The 20,922-nt window shown below is 38.5% G+C and overlaps 1 protein-coding gene across 1 annotated transcript in view; it reads right to left on the bottom strand.

Moving 5' to 3' along the window:
• Positions 1-20,922, bottom strand: part of LOC126266927 (tyrosine-protein kinase hopscotch) — a 155,691-nt gene that overhangs the window by 83,375 nt on the left and 51,394 nt on the right. Inside the window, exon 8 of the mRNA XM_049971618.1 lies at positions 9,491-9,612. Within this exon, the coding sequence (XP_049827575.1) occupies positions 9,491-9,612 (122 nt within the window). The remainder of the gene's footprint in view (positions 1-9,490; positions 9,613-20,922) is intronic.

Genomic DNA, 20,922 nt, shown 5'->3' with positions numbered 1-20,922 from the left:
GTACATCAAACATTTAGAATCTCTTTTTCAACTTTCAACTTTCGCAGGACTTAAGTATAATCTGCAGTAATGTTCCTTTTTCAATACAAAAGTACAATATTTGGGCCATCTCACAGACAACCATGTTGCTTGTCCCTTGACTAAGTATTTAAAGGCCAATCTGAAATTATCTTATTGTAAAAATGTACAGGAACTACAACTAGTTCTTGGAAAACTGACCCACTATATCAATTTCATTCTAAACACAGTGCACATTACTGCTCCTTCACATCAATTCCAGCAACAAAATATTCCTTTTCAGTGTACTGGAGAATCTGAAGTATCAGTTTAAAAAATGAAAAATCCATGACCCGGCCACCCATGTTGTATTCATTTTAATCTGCAAAAACCAGTAGTACTTGCAATTGATGAAGCATCACATGGAATTGGGGTAATTTTGTCTCACAAGCTTTGAAACATTGAATGCCCACAAACCATTTGTGTATGAGATGTTGAATAAGGTCCAAGTCAACTACACTCATCTGGAAAAGGAAGTCTTGTTGTTGTTGTTGTTGTTGTTGTTGTTGTGGTCTTCAGTCCTGAGACTGGTTTGATGCAGCTCTCCATGCTACTCTATCCTGTGCAAGCTCCTTCATCTCACAGTACCTACTGCACCCTACATCCTTCTGAAGCTGCTTAGTGAATTCATCTCTTGGTCTCCCTCTATGATTTTTCCCCTCCACCCTGCCCTCCAGTACTAAATTGGTGATCCCTTGATGCCGCAGAACATGCCCTACCAACCGATCCCTTCTTCTAGTCAAGTTGTGCCGCAAACTCCTCCTTTCCTCGATTTTATTCAATACCTCCCCATTAGTTATGTGATCTACCCATCTAATCTTCAGCATTCTTCTGTAGCACCACATTTCAAAAGCTTCTATTCTCTTCTTGTCTAAACTATTTATGGTCCATGTTTCACTTCCATACATGGCTACACTCCATACAAACACTTTCAGAAACTACTTCCTGACACTTAAATCAATACTCGATGTTAACAGATTTTTCTTCTCCAGAAACGCTTTCCTTGCCATTGCCAGTCTACATTTTATATCCTCTCTACTTCGACCATCATCAGTTATTTTGCTCCCCAAGTAGCAAAACTCCTTTACTACTTTAAGTGTCTCATTTCCTAATCTAATTCCCTCAGCATCACCAGACTTAATTTGACTACATTCCATTATCCTTGTTCTGCTTTTGTTGATATTCATCTTACACCCTCCTTTCAAGACACTGTCCATTCCAATCAACTGCTCTCCCAAGTCCTTTGCTGTCTCTGACAGAATTACAATGTCATCGACGAACCTTAAAGTTTTTATTTCTTCTCCATGGATTTTAATACCTACTCCGAACTTTTCTTTTGTTTCCTTTACTGCTCACTCAATATACAGATTGAATAGCATCGGGAAGAGGCTACAACCCTGTCTCACTCCCTTCCTAACCACTGCTTCCCTTTCATGTCCATCCACTCTTATAACTGCTATCTGCTTTCTGTACAAATTGTAAATAGCCTTTCGCTCCCTGTATTTTACCCCTGCCACCTTCAGAATTTGAAAGAGAGTATTCCAGTCAACATTGTCAAAAGCTTTCTCTAAATCTACAAATGCTAGAAATGTAGGTTTGCCTTGCCTTAATCTTTCTTTTAAGATAAGTCATAGGGTCAGTATTGCCTCACGTGTTCCAACATTTCTACGGAATCCAAACTGATCTTCCCCAAGGTCGGCTTCTACCAGTTTTTCCATTCGTCTATATAGAATTTGTGTTAGTATTTTGCAGTTGTGACTTATTAAATTGATAGTTCAGTAATTTTCACATTTGTCAACACCTGATTTCTTTGGGATTGGAATTATTATATTCTTCTTGAAGTCTGAGGGAATTTCGCATGTCTCATACATCTTGCTCACCAGATGGTAGAGTTTTGTCAGGACTGGCTCTCCCAAGGCTATCAGTAGTTCTAATGCAATGTTGTCTACTCCCGGGGCCTTATTTCCACTCAGATCTTTCAGTGCTCTGTCAAACTCTTCACACAGTATCGTATCTCTCATTTCATCTTCATCTACATCCTCTTCCATTTCCATAATGTTGTCCTCAAGAACATTGCCCCTGTATAGACCCTCTATATACTCCTTCCACCTTTCTGCTTTCCCTTCTTGGCTTAGAACTGGGTTTCCATCTGAGCTCTTGATATTCATGCAAGTGGTTCTCTTTTCTCCAAGGGGCTCTTTAATTTTCCTGTAGGCAGTATCGATCTTACACCTCGTGAGATAAGCCTCTACATCCTTACATTTTTCCTCCAGCCATCCCTGCTTAGCCAGTTTGCACTTCCTGTCAATCTCATTTTTGAGACGCTTGTATTCCTAATTGCCTGCTTCATTTACTGCATTTTTGTATTTTCTCCTCTCATCAATTAAATTCAGTATCTCTTCTGTTACCCATGGATTTCTACTAGCTCTTGTCTTTTACTTACTTGATCCTCTGCTGCCTTCACTATTTCATCCCTCAAAGCTACCTATTCCTCTTCTACTGTATTTATTTCCCCTATTCCTGTCTATTGTTCCCTTATGCTCTCCCTGAAACTCTGTACAACCTCTGGTTCTTTCAGTTTATCCAGGTCCCATCTCCTTAAATTCCCACCTTTTTGCAGTTTCTTCAGTTTTAATCTACAGTTCATAACCAAGAGATTGTGGTCAGAGTCCACATCTGCCCCTGGAAATGTCTTACAATTTAAAACCTGGTTCCTAAATCTCTGTCTTACCATTATAAAATCTATGTGAAACCTTCTAGTATCTCCAGGGTTCTTCCATGTATACAACCTTCTTTCATTATTCTTGAACCAAGTGTTAGCTATGATTAAGTTATGTTCTGTGTAAAATTCTACCAGGCAGCTTCCTCTTTCATTTCTTAGCCCCAATCCATATTCACCTACTACGTTTGCTTCTCTTCCTTTTCCTACTGTCGAATTCCAGTCACCCAAGACTATTAAATTTTCGTCTCCCTTCACTACCTGAATGATTTCTTTTTCCTCATCATACATTTTATCAATTTCTTCATCATCTGCAGAGTTAGTTGGCATATAAACTTGTACTACTGTAGTAGGCATGGGCTTCGGGTCTATCTTGGTCACAATAATGCGTTCACTATGCTGTTTGTAGTAGCTTACCTGCACTCCTATTTTCCTATTCATTATTAAACCTACTCCTGCATTACCCCTATTTGATTTTGTATTTATAACCCCGTATTCACTTCACCAAATGTCTTGTACCACCTGCCACCGAACTTCAATAATTCCCACTATATCTAACTTTAACCTATCCATTTCCCTTTTTAAATTTTCTAACCTACCTGCCCGATTAAGGGATCTGACATTCCACGCTCCGATCCGTAGAACGCCAGTTTTCTTTCTCCTGATAACGACGTCCTCCTGAGTAGTCCCCGCCTGGAGATCCCAATGGAGAACTATTTTACCTCCAGAATATTTTACCCAAGAGGACGCCATCATTATTTAATCACACAGTAAAGCTGCATGCCCTTGGGAATAAATGATGGCACTAATTCTTTCCAAATACCAGTATGAAATGAAATGATAATTAAATCAACATTCTAGCAGCAAACAGGCGTTGATATACATAATTGAGGACATGTTGAAAATGTGTTCCCCGACCGGGACTCGAACCCGGGATGTCCTGCTTACATGGCAGACGCTCTATCCATCTGAGCCACAGAGGGCATAGAGGATAGTGCGCCTGCAGAGACTCATCTCTTGCACGCTCCCTGTGAGACCCACATTCCCAACATGTCCACACCACTACATTTGTAGTGTGCCTAATAGATGTTTGCCCATTACACTTAAATATGGTTATCCAGCTACTGACCTCCTTGTGCAAACGCACACGCTATGCCCCAACTCATACAGGACTTGGTAGATTAATCTGCCAAAGTAATGGGCAAACATCTGTTAGGTGCACTATGAATGTAATGGTGTGGACATGTTGGGAACGTGGGTCTCACGGGGAGCGTGCAAGAGATAAGTTCCTGCACGCACACTATCCTCTGTGCCCTCAGTGGCTCAGATGGACAGAGATTCTGCCATGTAAGCAGGAGATCATGGTACGAGTACCGGTCAGGGCACACATTTTCAACATGTCCCCAATTATGTATATCAACGCCTGTTTACAGCAAGGGTGTCGATTTAATTATCATTTCATTCTAGAGAAGCTGCACGGTCATCAGTTACGTGCCCTCTGTAATAAAAAAAAAAACTGAGCTCATCGATCAACAACGAACTTCAATGGATGTCTTACGACGTCCGCCCCGAGCAGATGCAACGAACAAAAGCGAAAAAAAAGAGATTATATATATATATATATATATATATATATATATATATATATATATATATAAAGGTATCTGTCCTTTCGAGAACAGATACAACCTTCATATATAGTTAAAATATGACTACCCGGCCATTGACCACCTTGTGCGAATGCACATACTATGGCCCAATTTGTACGGGACTTGGTAGATTAATCTGCCATGAGTAATGAGTGTGATGGGCAAACATCTATTAGACGTTTATGAATGTGGTGGTGTGCACATGTTGGGAATGTGGGTTTCACAGGGAGCATGCAAGAGATATGTCCCTGCAGGCGCACTATCCTCTGTGCCTTTGGTGGGTTAGATAGATAGAGCGTCTGCCATGTAAGCAGGAGATCCCAAGTTCAAGTCCCGGTCGGGCACACATTTTCAACATGTTCCCAATGATGTATATCAATGTCTGTTTGCAGCTAGTGTGTCGATTTAATTATCATTTCATTCTAGAGAAGCTGCATGGTCATCAAAGGTATATTTTCTTTTGGGAACAGATACTACCTTCATATATAACCAGTACGAAAGAATTTATCAACCCTGCAGCACAATTGTGCAAGCTAATAAGCAGGATTAGTCACTACAGTTACTCAAATACTACATTTGATTGGCTTGGTCTCAAAATCGAAAATCAATTTCAGATGCACTAGTGTGAAAATACTGTGCTTCAAACACTGCCCCTTTTTTTCGGAATGGTGCAAATTCACTACATTCTACTAGTGAACAAAATCCAGTCATGATTGCCTCATCATTGTAGAGAGATGTTTTGAAACTTTAACACTGAGGACATTGGGAACATCACAATTAAGTAACTAGTGCACCATCATTGTACATGGCCTCGGCTGGATAAGCAGACAGAACATATGACCATCTGGTGCCAAGGATGCACAGACGATGAGGCAGTGCCAATCCAAGAGTTTTTCAACTGGCTTTGATTTGGCGGTCCTTAACAATGCATCCATACTACATCCATTTGCTGGTTTTTTCTGGAACACAAAGTGACTAGTTATCATTGATGCCTACAGCAAATAATCATTTGTCATTCCAATGTATTTGACAACTAGCACTAGCACTATCAAAGCTCTTGCATCTGCCTTTTCTTTAGAAGGTTTGCCTCAACAATAACTGTTTCAGATAATTGTCCAAAGTTTCCTTCATAGGAATTTCAGTAACTTTGCTAGCAAAATGGAATTCAGCATATATGAACAGCACAATTTTCTGCTTAATCCAACAGTGAAGCCAAACTTTTCATTCACACTTTCAAAGTTCAGATGTCCAAACTTTGTGCTTTAAACTTGAGGGGAAAATGCTTTGCTGTTGTTCCTCAGCATTTATCACACACTGACTTTTTATGACACTGTGCTAGCAGAATTGTTACATGGTTGTTACCACTGCACTCTGCTAAATCTATTTCTCCTTCAATATCCTGCTTCTGATGCTAACTTTACTACAAAGTTCTGGAAGAAGGATAAAGTTTTCTGCCACATCTATAACAAACCTCACATTATCATTCAAGCCTGGCACTGACACTTACATGACTGCCTGAGCTCATTATCCCATTTTCAGGAAAACAGGCACCCATCAATGGCACCAAAACCAACTTCGTTCTTGTTATTATTGTCATTCTCCCACAGATTTTCATGTTTCAGAAATGTTTCCTGCACCCTAGACTGCTGGCCCAACATTTGGACGCATGGGTCGTCAGACAACTCTGACATGGATGTTAACACCATTCCACATATGCAGCAACTGCTCCACCATCCATAACAACTGTCAGCAATGTCAGTCACAGACATTGAACCTGCATCAACCACACAATCTTCAGCATCATCAACAGCACCATGTATTTTCAGCAGATGACCGGTGGTTTGCAAGACAAACGTCAAGATGCGGTTTGGTTGGTGCCATCTCCCATCACATGACAGCCACCTCTTCCAGCAGCACTGTGGCATAGACCTCCCTCACCTCATCTCACACATCCACACTTTGCTATGATAGTGCACGTATTTGGTGGTGGAAGAATGCTGCATCAATGGTGTCTTCATCAATTGCACATGGCATGCTGCTCATATCTCCAAGGAAGACAATACACTTAAACCTCCCGCTGATGGGCCTCCACAAGCCATGCTTTCTCCAGCAGCCAGTGCCTCTGTTGGATGGCACCATGAACACCATCAGATAAAGTTGTCTTCACATCATTCCTGTTGACAACTCTTTTTAAGATGCTGCACACTGAACTCTGCCACCAGAGCTCGAAAGACTTGCAGTTGAATACATTGGTACAGCACAAAACTACTAATCTTAATGTCTAGCTGGTGACTGTAGGTTATAGCCACTAGCAAGTGAAACAGTACGTATAAAGAACAATTCAGAGACAGCACCACTGAAGGACTAATAGCATTACCAGAGTTATGCATTGCTCATGTTTCAACTTATACATGTTATAAATAAATGTGTTCTTTTTTTCATTTTGTAGATGTCTGATGTGTATTCTACGTCATAAACTATGGACACAACAAACACTGTGTACAAATTATGGGTCATAGGTACCCCTAGGAGAATGCAAAAGAACTGTGTGCTGCCTTTTTGGAGGCAACAGAGAGGGCTGTGTCAGTCCAGACAGAACACAAAAATCTCCACATAATCTATTGGTCCTACAGTCATTCATCATTAATACCAATACAAATGCTCCAGCACCACGGAGTCAGGCAGTGAACACAGGAACACCTGGAATGGAACCCATATTAATGATATAGAGTTCTATTCACCGATGAGTGTAGTATTTGTCTTAAGCCTTATGATCACTGTAGAACAGTGTGGAGGCAGCCAATTATTGTGCAGCATCACAGATTAAACACGGAAATCGGTCAGTCACATTTTGAGCTGGTCTCGTGAACAGATAATGTACATCTCTCATACGTAATTTCGGGACTGTCTAGTATTGGGGAAGGACCCTCCAACCAATTGTCCATCCCTATAGTCAGTGTTTCCGCAATAATTTCATCTTTCAAGATGATAATACACAAGCATACCATATACACTTTGAATACTTTCCACCAGGAGGCAGGATCTGCTGAGTGGAATGGCCTGCAGTATCTGCTGACATAAACCTGAATGGACACACTTAGGACCAATTAAATATTGCAGTGTGCCATGTCACAGGAACCCTGGCATACTGGGTCACCTTAGAAGAGCAAGCATCATAGAGTGAAATACACTTGAGCTATAATGAATCAACCACTCTTTGACTGCATGTCAAGAAATATCCAAGTGTGATACAATGAACAGGATAGCACAACATGGTACTGAATGTTACTCAGCAGTAGATACTGATTTCACAGGTGTGCACTTTTGAGCTGACTATCTGTTTTAGTTATTCTTTTGTTTTTATTTTAAAGTGAAGTTACTTCTTTAGTTCGATAGGCTTATTCTTCCATAATTACTACCACTGAAATTAAGACCAAACATGTTTGCAGATATGCAGATGGTGCAGAACTTTTTTAATCCATTTATACTGCAGAAGTACACGCACAATAGCTGTATATTCTTTGGGAATAAAACCCCTCAACCCTTATTTGGGTCATGTTTCTCAGATTGGTTTTTCATTGTAGCAGAACTGGATGTTACATATGGCCTCTGTGAAAAAGTGAAACAAGGAATTTTGCCACACAACGCTACAGTTATGAGTGCAGCTGAATTATGTAGCCTAAGAGGCACTATGAGACACTATATTTGGTATACCTTATGGCAAAATAAGTACTGAGAATATGTAATTTATTGCTTTTTGAAAGGAAATGTTACAAAACTGAAGAACTTAATGTCCAAGAAAGTACTGTCAGCAATTCTTTGGCAGTTGACTGGAGGTAATCCAAGATGAATCCATATCATACTATACTGTCTGTATCCAGGCTTAAAATAATTGAACCAACTCACCCAACCATTTGTCTTCTTTCTAAAAAACTTCTTTCTGAAACTACACAATGCGTTCCACTAAAACTGATTTTATACCACAGTGATCATGTGTTTTACTACAGAGGAACAAAGTAGTGTGTATACTTTACTACCAGTGACAGAGAGAAAAAGAATATTTCAAATATTGAAAGAATTGCAACCAAGATAGTAAAAAATGTTTTAAAAATAAACAAAACATAGTCCATGGAAATTGTTGAAGTCCATGCATTCACAAAGTTTGTGATATGGAGGTAGAAACCTCTACAAAGAGTTACACATACTGACAAAAAACAGTGGATCATCACACTACAAGTTGATTATGCAGGATTTTAGTGAATCAGTAAGACAAAAACCAAACATCAATTTTCAGTGGAAAACTTTGAATACAATGTCATAAAAGACATAGGTCACTGGTAGAATCTGCTGAGAATAACATGTGTGTTCATTATAACTTTCTTCCACAAGGAGAAAACAAACTTGAATTTGTAAATGACCAAATTCCTCTAAACATGTAACTGACATTTTATCAGTTCATTTTGAGACACTTCTGGACTCTGAATAAACAAGAGGCTGAAATATTTATCTTGCGAATAGTTTTTGATTTAGAAGCAAGAATCCAGTTGTGCAGTTATAATGGTTATTGGCTAAAGGCACAAAGTGCAACAGAATTAAATGAAAGAAGGAGAACATACAGAGCAATTACCATTTCTAATATGTTTCATACAGGAATGAACATGGAAAAAGTGGGGTATTTAGTATATAAAATTACACATCTGCTTGTGGTCTGGAGTGCTTAAAATGTTGTTAAGTGGGCGAGTGGTATCTTTTTTTAATCTTTTTTTTAATTTTTTTTTTTTGGCCAAAAATAAATTATTTGGGATCATATACTACAACAGCAAATTCTTTTATCAGCTGCAAGTATATTTTAATTTTTAGAGCCCAGGTCAGACAAAACAATGCAAACCATTAAAATTGTTACTTAATAGATTAAAATTTTGATTTCTTCTGATTACTAGCATCAAATATTAAGGCCACTGCACTGCAAATATCTCTCAATTACTGTGTATAAGAGTACAGAATCAGACTTAAATAAACTCCTTATTAATTTAGTTTACTGTTTCAGTTATTCAGTGTTACCCACTCAGATGATGAGTATTCAAAGAGTCCAGGATCTGCCAGTTTCACCAAAAATGTATTTTCATTGTGAGTGTGAACTAGAAGCTTCCAGCATCTAATATTTCCATGAGCTACTCCACGCTCTTCCTGCATAAAATTTTAAAAAAGAAACAAATGTTAATGATAAAGAAATATTGCAAGTTATTGTAATGTAAGATAAAAATAGAAAAGATTAGAAAAATAAGTTAAAAATGGCAAGAAACAAAATAATTGTGCATATCCTTGTCTGTATGGAAACACCACAGATTTTCACTGCTTTTCTTATGAGCGGTGTATTTTGCTTTCATTTGCATATAATATTTGTAGTGTACTTTACATAATGTATGTTAATTACTGTACTTCGCATAAAAATACTTGCCACTAAAACAGTGTTTTCAATTTTGTATAGAATATGACAATCAGCTTCATATTTTTTAATAATGAGTGGGCTTTTGTTCATACTCACTTTCAAGGAAGACCAAACATAGTAGCACTTAATGTAAACCAAGATTCAACAGTGTGTAGCTGTATGAAGTTCTTTCTTTGATGTGACCCACATTTTACCCATATTATTAAGAGTTACGTCAACATGAACACAATTCTCAGCAACATATTTGTGTATTCATTTGCAGACTGCATCCCATTCATTCTATACATGACTCGCAACTTCACCACAATTTTAGATATAACAGGTAAAAATCAGTGGTTTCTATACAAGATGAATTGATAATTCTGGTCTTGGAGTCTGCATCATTTACCTTATAGCATTTGGGCAAAAGTCTGTGATCAGTCTGTATATGGTTAAGGATTATTTACTTATTTTTGGTTATAAATCTTGTGTTTTTGACTGGACAGTACCTGAAGTGAGGAACTACTAGATCAAAACAAGATTGTGGCGCTTACTTAAATGGCCACCACAAACAAAAATAATTCCTAAGAATTTTATTACAAATGTTGTGGTTTTGTTCCTGCATATGGTAACAGAAAATTACGACTAACTCATTAAATTAAAATTATTAAGTCACAATTACTCTGCATATTCTGCACTAATGCCAAATGCTACTTTGTCCAAGTATCCTAGTTGTTCAAACAGACCATGTGGTTCAGTAGCCTGAAGCACATATCATAATCCTGAAAACTCAATAGTTAATCTTCTGCTAACAGAAATATATTGTCACATCTGTACCATCTGTGTCTATGACACTGAGTGATAAACATAAAAGCTGATAACCGATGCTTCACTTCAGACACCAAATGTCTAAAAAGTATTCAATTTAGATTAAGAAGTAGGTGACCTTGCAAATGTTAATATCAATTGCAGCTTCAAGCATACTTGCATAGTTCATTCATAAATTTTATGATAACTAGTGGCATTTCTGAGTAGATGATTTTTACTTTGTTCATCATTTGGAACATTTGATTTTTACTAGTTACACTTACTTAAAAGCTTATCTTCTATACTGCATAAGTAACAGGACGCATAAGCAAAACGTAAGTGAAAATAAAATATAATGAATTTTGTGATCAGCCTCTCAGTTTCTGCATAACACTCAATTTTTGAAATAATACAGCAGATCTAGCACCAAATTCTGCACTATATTTTGAAGTACCTGACTAGTAGAATAACAAATGAAGGTAGACTAATGACGATAAATCATGCCAGATTTTGAAACAGTTCACTGTGTTCCTCTCCAGAACTGCACAACAAGAAGAAACTACTAAGACTGATTATTTGCAGTCTACATGGTTTGGAGAATTGGACAGTATAGGGAGTAACAATGAAAAACACAACAAGCTTCCGAAGCCAAGATGTTGCAGAAGATTTCATGGACAGAGAATAACCAATGAAGAAGTCTTCAACAAATTAGAAAAGATAACATCATTGTGGAGGACTACCAAGGAACAGAAGGATTGATGGGTTGGACACCTATACAGAGTTTGCTTGCTCGATGTGAAATTAATAGAAGGAAAAAAAGCACGGGCAAATTGCACAATGAAGAGCAATACTTTAGTACATCAAGCAGACAAAAAAATCTGAAATTGAAAACGTACTCAGAACTCAAGACACTTGCAGAAGAGGAAAACTGGACAAGTAGAAATGCTGCTGATCAATTTATGGACTGACAACAAAAGAAAAAGAAGACGATTTTGAAACAGTTTACTGTATTCCTCTCCAGAACACTGGAGCATTTACTATAATAGACTCATAAGGATGCACAACTGAATGGTACTTTTTTCCTTTCCTATACTTCACTTCCTTTCTAACTACAATACAGTGCCCACCCAATACAAAAATCATTGGTACATATGCTCAGACAGCAGCATTTAGACGTTCCGAACAAGTAGAATCACTTGGTAAAATGTACCATTTAATCCAGTACTAGTTCTAGCCCCCATATATTACACCATGAAGAGCAATTTGTAAGAGGGCTCACATTGTCTAAGTAAGAATATTCACATTATTAGATTAGATTTACTTTCATTCCAATTGATCCCCAGGATGTAGAACATTTCAGAAAAACAACAATACATAAGAAATAATTATAACTCAAACAAATAAGCTAATGTACCATTCCACAAGTCCCAAGTAACATGGTCATCATTTTTTAATGAACGCTATATGAAAGACTCATTTTACAAATACTAATGCACTGAATTTAAACTAAAAAAGTTTTTTATTTATTTATAAGGTAATAAATGTGTAATACAACTACTAAATACTTATTTACAATGAACACATTACTGCACTGAACTGGTGCAGAAGTTAGATTGAACTTACACACACACACACACACACACACACACACACACACACACACACACACACACACACTTATTTATAATGAACACATTACTGCACTGATGCAGTTGGCCACCAATAAATCCTTTAGGTTTCTCTTAAACTGAATTTCATCGGTTGTTAAGCTATTTATGGCTGCTGTCAAGTTACTGAAAATGTGTGTTCCTGAATAATGCACACCTTTTTGTACAAGACTAAGTGACTTTAAATCCTTGTGAAGATTATTCTTATTTCTAGTATTGATTCCATGAATTGAGCTGTTGTTTTGGAAAAGTGATATATTTTTGATGACAAATTTCATTAAGGAATAAATATATTAGGAAGCAGTAGTTAGTATCCCTAGTTCCCTAAACAGGCTTCTGCACGATGTTCTTGAGTTCACATCACATATAACTCTTACTGCACGTTTTTGTGCCTGGAAAACTTTAGCTTGGCTTGATGGATTACCCCAAAAAATAATCCCATATGACATTATGGAATGAAAGAAAGCATAATATGCCAGCCTTTTCATTTTTATATCTCCTATGTCTGACACAATTCATGTTGCAAATAGAGATTTGTTAAGATGCTTCAGCAGTTCTGTGGTGTGCTCCTCCCAGTTGAATTTATTATCAAGCTGTAATACCAAGAATTTAACACTGTCCACTTCTTCTATCTGCTTATCATCATATGTGAGGCATATACTAGTGGGACACCCCTTATAAGTTCTGAACTGCATGTAGTGTGTTTCCTCGAAGTTTAGTGACAAAGAATTGGCTAGGAACCAGTGATTAATGACCAAAAATGTTTTATTAGCTGACCTTTCTAAGGCTACACTTGATTTGCTATTTATTGCAAAGTTTGTATCATGGCAAACAAAATGAACTTGGCTTCTAGTAATGTTACTGATGCAAGGTCATTGACAAGAAAAAGTTGTTGTGGTCTTCAGTCCTGAGACTGGTTTGATGCAGCTCTCCATGCTACTCTATCCTGTGCGAGTTTCTTCACCTCCCAGTACCTACTGCAACCTACATCCTTCTGAATCTGCTTAGTGTATTCATCTCTTGGTCTCCCTCTACAATTTTTACCCTCCATGGTGCCCTCCAATGCTAAATTTGTGATTCCTCGAGGCCTTAGAACGTGTCCTACCAACCGGTCCCTTCTTCTTGTCAAGTTGTGTCACAAACTCCTCTTCTAAGTGCTTTGCTGCCTCCGACAGAATTGCAATGTCATCGGCGAACCTTAAAATTATTATTTCTTCTCCATGGATTTTAATACCTACTCCAAATTTTTCTTTTGTTTCCTTTACTGCTTGCTCAATATACAGATTGAATAACATTGGGGAGAGGCTACAGCCCTGTCTCACTCCCTTCCCAACCACTGCTTCCCTTTCATCTCCCTCGACTCTTAAAACTGCCATCTGCTTTCTGTACAAATTGTAAATAGCCTTTCGCTCCCTGTATTTTACCACTGCCACCTTTATAATTTCAAAGAGAGTATTCCAGTCAACATTGTCAAAAGCTTTCTCTAAGTCTACAAATGCTAGAAACGTCGGTTGGCCTTTCCTTAATCTCTCTTCTAAGATAAGTAGTAAGGTCAGTATTGCTTCACGTGTTCCAATATTTCTACGGAATCCAAACTGCTCTTCCCCGAGGTCGGCTTCTACGTTTTTCCATTCGCGTTAGTATTTTGCAGCTGTGACTTATTAAACTGATAGTTCGGTAATTTTCACATCTGTCAACACCTGATTTCTTTGGGATTGGAATTATTATATTCTTCTTGAAGTCTGAGGGAATTTTGCATGTCTCATACATCTTGCTCACCAGATGGTAGAGTTTTGTCAGGACTGGCTCTCCCAAGGCCGTCAGTAGTTCTAATGGAATGTTGTCTACTCCCAGGGCCTTGTTTCTACTCAGGTCTTTCAGTGCTCTGTCAAACTCTTCACGCAGTATCGTATCTCCCATTTCATCTTCATCTACATTCTCTTCCATTTCTATAATATTGTCCTCAAGTACATCGCCCTTGTATAGACCCTCTATATACTCCTTCTACCTTTCTGCTCTCCCTTCTTTGCTTAGAACTGGGTTTTCATCTGAGCTCTTGATATTCATACAAGTGGTTCTATTTTCTCCAAAGGTCTCTTTAATTTTCCTGTAGGCAGTATCTATCTTACCCCTCGTGAGATAAGCCTCTACATCCTTACATTTGTCCTCTAGCCATCCCTGCCTAGCCATTTTGCACTTCCTGTCAATCTCGTTTTTGAGGCGTTTGTATTCCTTTTTGCCTGCTTCATTTACTGCGTTTTTATGTTTCCTCCTTTCATCAATTAAATTCAATATTTCTTCTGTTACCCAAATATTTCTACTAGCCTTCGTCTTTTTACCTACTCGATCCTCTGCTGCTTTCGCTACTTCATCCCTCAGAGCTACCCATTCTTCTTCTACTGTACTTCTTTCCCCCACTGCTGTCAATTGTTCCCTCATGCTCTCCCTGAAACTCTGCACAACCTCTGGTTTAGTCAGTTTATCTAGGTCCCATCTCCTTAAATTCCCACCTTTTTGCAGTTTCTTCAATTTTAATCTGCAGTTCATAACCAACAGATTGTGGCCAGAGTCCACATCTGCCCATAGAAATGTCTTACAATTTAACACCTGGTTCCTAAATCTCTGTCTTACCATTATATAATCTATCTGATACCTTTTAGTATCCCCGGGATTCTTCCACGTATACAACCTTCTTTCATTATTCTTGAACCAAGTGTTAGCTATGATTAAGTTATACTCTGTGCAAAATTCTAACAGATGGCTTCCTCTTTCATTTCTTACCCCCAATCCATATTCACCTAGTATGTTTCCTTCTCTCCTTTTTCCTACATTCGAATTCCAGTCACCCATGACTATTACATTTTCATCTCCCTTCATTATCTGAATAATTTCTTGTATCTCATCATACATTTCATCAATTTCTTCATCATCTGCAGAGCTAATTGGCATATAAATTTGTACTACTGTAGTAGGCGTGGGCTTCGTGTCTATCTTGGCCACAATAATGCGTTCACTATGCTGGTTGTAGTAGCTTACCTGCATTCCTATTTTTTTATTCATTACCCCTATTTGATTTTGTATTTATAACCCTGTATTCACCTGACCAAAAATCCTGTTCATCCTGTCACCGAACTTCACTAATTCCCACTATATCTAACTTTAACCTATCCATTTCCCTTTTTAAATTTTCTAACCTACCTGCCCGATTAAGGGATCTGACATTCCACGCTCCGATCCGTAGAACGCCAGTTTTCTTTCTCCTGATAACGACGTCCTCCTGAGTAGTCCCCGCCTGGAGATCCCAATGGAGAACTATTTTACCTCCAGAATATTTTACCCAAGAGGACGCCATCATTATTTAATCACACAGTAAAGCTGCATGCCCTTGGGGAAAAAAATGATGGCACTAATTCTTTCCAAATACCAGTATGAAATGAAATGATAATTAAATCAACATTCTAGCAGCAAACAGGCATTGATATACATAATTGAGGACATGTTGAATGTGTGTTCTCCGACCGGGACTCGAACCCGGGATGTCCTGCTTACATGGCAGACGCTCTATCCATCTGAGCCACAGAGGGCATAGAGGATAGTGCGCCTGCAGAGACTCATCTCTTGCACGCTCCCTGTGAGACCCACATTCCCAACATGTCCACACCACCACATTTGTAATGCGCCTAATAGATGTTTGCCCATTACACTTAAATATGGCTATCCAGCTACTGACCTTCTTGTGCAAACGCACATGCTATGCCCCAACTCATACAGGACTTGGTAGATTAATTTGCCAAAGTAATGGGCAAACATCTGTTAGGTGCACTATGAATGTAGTGGTGTGGACATGTTGGTAATGTGGGTCTCACGGGGAGCGTGCAAGAGATAAGATCCTGCAGGCACACTATCCTCTGTGCTCTCAGTGGCTCAGATGGACAGAGAATCTGCCATGTAAGCTGGAGATCATGGTACGAGTACCGGTCAGGGCACACATTTTCAACATGTCCCCAATTATGTATATCAACGCCTGTTTACAGCAAGGTGTCGATTTAATTATCATTTCATTCTAGAGAAGCTGCACGATCATCAAAGGTATCTGTCCTTTCGAGAACAGATACAACCTTCATATATAGTTAAAATATGACTACCCAGCCATTGAGATCCGAATGGGGGACTATTTTACCTCCGGAATATTTTACCCAAGAGGACACCATCATCATTTAAGCATACACTAAAGCTGCATGCCCTTGGGAAAAATTACGGCTGTAGTTTCCCCTTGCTTTCAGCCATTCGCAGTACCAGCACAGCAAGGCCGTTTTGGTTAGTGTTACAAGGCCAGATCAGTCAATCATCCAGACTGTTGCCCCTGCAACTACTGAAAAGCTTGCTGCTGCTCTTCAGGAACCACACGTTTGTCTGGCCTCTCAACAGATACCCCCCATTGTGGTTGCACCTACGGTACGGCCATCTGTATCGCTGAGGCACGCAAGCCTCCCCAACAATGGCAAGGTCCATGGTTCATGCGGGGGACAGTAATAAAGTATAAATTCAAAAAAGTATAAAACACTAACATACATCAGGAACATATGTTTCACTGTGACAAATTTTATTTTTTGAAAATTGGATGGATAAAGTCTGTGAAATTAAAAATTTACCATTACACTTTGATCACGTCTTATACATCAGGGTACCAATGTTCCTAATAACAGGATGTAAAGGCACCCCATCTCTATGAATTTCCAGCAGTTCATGAAATCACATTGGAACTGATGCTCTTTGTCATAGTTTCTTAACAACCTCATTTGGCAAGCTGTATTCCTATTCTGGTAGGATCAGCACTGTCTTCCAGTGTGCATTGTCTTCTAGCAGGCCACAGATCTTTTCAATGGGATACATGTGAGATAGGGCCACAGTGGCCTGCCTTTGTTGGCTGGTATGATCACAATACCTGGTTCTTCTCTTAGTCCCCATATGGCAGCCCTCTCCCTGCAGAGATGTTCGATTTCATAGGTGTTGCTCATGTGAGAGCATGACAGATTTTGTGATGCACTAATACAGCTGCGTCAGCTGGAAGTCATGCAGCTGCTTGTTCTACTGTGATGATAATTTCCATGATAGTTGCAGATTGAGGAGTGTTACAAAATTGAGCCCTTTCTTACGAACAGAAACTGTGTCCTCATCCATTTGTTTCGCCATATGATTGATGTGGTCTTGCAGGGAGCGTCAGAAGGATTTCTCTCTTAAGTATGCTCAAATTTTGATGTTTGACATGGCCTTGCTTTGTGCAGAGCCTACTTTGGCCTATATGACACTGTCAGTCTATTCCCAATTTCAAGAACTGAACTGGTCAGACAGCTGTAGATATAATTTGAATACTTCTTTGTTAGTCAAGTCCAGGTGCCAGCAAGTAAAGTGTACTCTCTCCCATACCAATGCTATGCTGTCATTTTTCTTGATTTTTCTGGCTGCTGCAGAGTCGATGCAATGCATTACCTTGGCAAAGCTTAGCACAACATGTTCTTCATTTCACATAAGGAATGTAAAAGCACTCAGCAAACAGTTCTTCTGTTTCTGCAGCTTGTCAAGTCTTTTCGTGCTGTGGGACAGCTCCTCTATTAAGGTATGTGATGTGATTTTTCACTCTCTCCTGCCATATTTCATGATGAAGTAGTTCACAGGTGAACGGACAGATGTTAGTGTCCAAAATGCACAGTATTTCAACAAGCAACAACTAGGAACAGCAGAAGTGTTGCCAACAGGAGTATCTGTGTGTGAACATAGCAGGGTGAAACAAGGTAGTAGGAGGAGTGGGGGAAGAGACGCTGGGTGCAGATGATGGACAGAATGGCAGATATGAGGGGAAGGATTGGTGGGGGGGGGGGGGGGTGAGGGGTGGCCCACTGGTCACTGACATCCAGCCATTAACACACAAACTATTTTGTCATGAAATATGTCGGGAGAAGCTAAAGAATCACAATAACAGATATATACCCCATTCCACACCTAAATGAAAATTTAATTCACAGATTATTTTTGACAAATTTCTTAAACAAGAAGCTCAACACATCACTGTTATTAATATACCCCTCAACCTGCAAAGATTTGCAAATGTAAATGTTATTTTTCAAATATTTCTGGAGCAGCTAACCAAAAATGTACAAACTACATATGTAACATTATTGTCAAAGACATGGATCAGCAGTGTCATTCAACTAAACTCTTAATTGTCTGATCCGGACTGCATGAAATAGGCATAAAATTTAATTTAGACAAATGCAGTTTATTTCAAGAACAAATGGAATATCTGGCCACATTTTTACTACAATGGACATATAGAAAACAGCACCATTCAGAAACTACAGACTCATTATTGAAACCAAACAGCCTGACGAATCTAAAGGTATTTCTCGGAAAAATTAACTACTACACTCAGGTAATTACAAATTTAGCCGAAATTGTGCACCCACTCAATTGCTCTGACGTAAATCTATGCTATTGAAACGTCTAAGGATTGCAACAGCATTTTTATGCTTAAGGGAAAGCTTCAGTCTGCCTGAAGTCTAGCAATATTTGAAACAGGAAAATTATTAATTCTCACAGAAGATAAACGCAAATACATAAAAAATCTTGTCACAGACCACAGAAACGCTGACAGCATTTAACCAATCAATTACACATCAAAGACATGAAATAAGAGTCCAGTAAACTAATTCCTAATTAGTTATCATTTACATAATTAATTCAGTTCCACATTCATTAATTACAGATCATATGCCATTAGCAGCACTTAATGTTGACATAAGTGATTCTGTATATCCAAACAGAATATAACTGATCCCTCACTACACACTTTCTTTGCTCAATGGCACGATCTGTTGCTAGTACAAGGTGACCAAATGAAAAGCATGTAAGTGAACCAGTATCACACAGCAGCTCCCCAGTCACTACTATGACCACAGGGTCAATTCCTTTTGCACAAGGGACACTGGGGTGGATGGTGACACAGATAAAACAGTATAGCCTGCTGACAGGTATTCTGGTTGGTTGGTTTGTGAGGCTGAAGGGACCAGACTGCTACGGTCACTGGTTCCACAGGTATTCTGGATATGGTTATCCAATAACAGTGAAAATTACCATGTGCTGACAGATTTGCTCTACAGTCAGGTTTCATTCCATGGGCAGCACTGAAACAAACACAGACTGCGCCAAACCATTTCTTAAGTTGGTGGTCTGAATTACTGCTTATGCATTATACAATGTCCTAAATGCCATCCATATGATAGCAAATGCTACTGCTGAAGCAATCATGAAAGCACCAAATAAAATTTTTAACACAGAAGGAGTACTGCAGGCAATTGTCCCAGATAATAGACCCCAATTCCATGGCAACACATGAGTATACATTTTGGGTGTCCACAAATTTTTAGGTTCAGCTAACTCTGATGTAAAATAGCACCTGCTATATAACTGTTATGATTATGAACAAAAAGGTATACACCTGTGGCCACTGCAAATACTACTACTACTACGACTATGACTACTACTACTACTACTACTACTACTACTACTACTAATAATAATAATAATAATAATAATAATGTGCATAACTCATCTAATGAAAGAAAGAAATGTTTTTGTGGAATTTTGTTGTGTTGCACATAATTCAGTACAATTTATAGCACAAACAAAATAATGTGTAATCTTTTGTTATCCTCAATTTCACATTTTTGTTTAAGTGGACATTTCATGCTTTTTTTACTATTTTGGACAAATACACATGATCCTTAACACCTGTATATGTAATGTTACTTAAAAACCGTCTTGATTGCAAATTTTTTTATATTCATATGACCGGTTTCAGTTAATTCAGAACTATCTTCAGATCTGATAATTCAGTTACAGGAGTAACCCGTCCAAATCCAGCAATTTTCACATGCTACGTGATGTGACGTAGAGGTGACGTAGCATGTGAAAACTGTTGGATTTGGATGGGTTACTCCTGTAACTGAAATATCAGATCTGAAGATGGTTCTAAATGAACCGAAACCGGTCATATGAATATAAAAAAAAAAAATTGCAATCAAGACGGTTTTTAAGTAACATTATAAAATCACTGATTGCTGTTATCCTATAAGACATTATGTCTGTTTTTGCAAACCTGTATATGTCCACGAATTAATTTCCAGACTGAAAATCAGACACTCGTACGATGCATCAATTCAACCACTTATGCCTACTGTACACTTCTTTGTTAAATTTTCATTTGAATTCATCACTCTTTTGATCAACAGCTCTAGTCTGTGAGACCTTAGTTCCTTTGCGCCTAAATTTTCCTGGCAATTTACCTTTCTATTAGCACTTAAAATAGATTCAACAGAGTTCATGTTGACACTGCACATGAAAGCTGATGTCCACTCAGTTAACAACCAAATTCAGACACAAAAAATTCAACTAGTAATGTCTAGCAAAACTGTCCCTTGACTCCAGGTAAAAAAAACAACCTAGTAAACCAGTGCACTCTCCTGTTAGGAATACAAATGGATTCTGTATGATAAAATCCAAAGCCTAATATACTATTATTCATTCAGAAACCCACAT

Source organism: Schistocerca gregaria, chromosome 4 (genome assembly GCF_023897955.1).
Source record: "Schistocerca gregaria isolate iqSchGreg1 chromosome 4, iqSchGreg1.2, whole genome shotgun sequence".
NCBI classification, from domain to species: Eukaryota; Metazoa; Arthropoda; class Insecta; order Orthoptera; family Acrididae; genus Schistocerca; species Schistocerca gregaria.
This window is presented reverse-complemented; position numbering and strand designations above follow the sequence as displayed.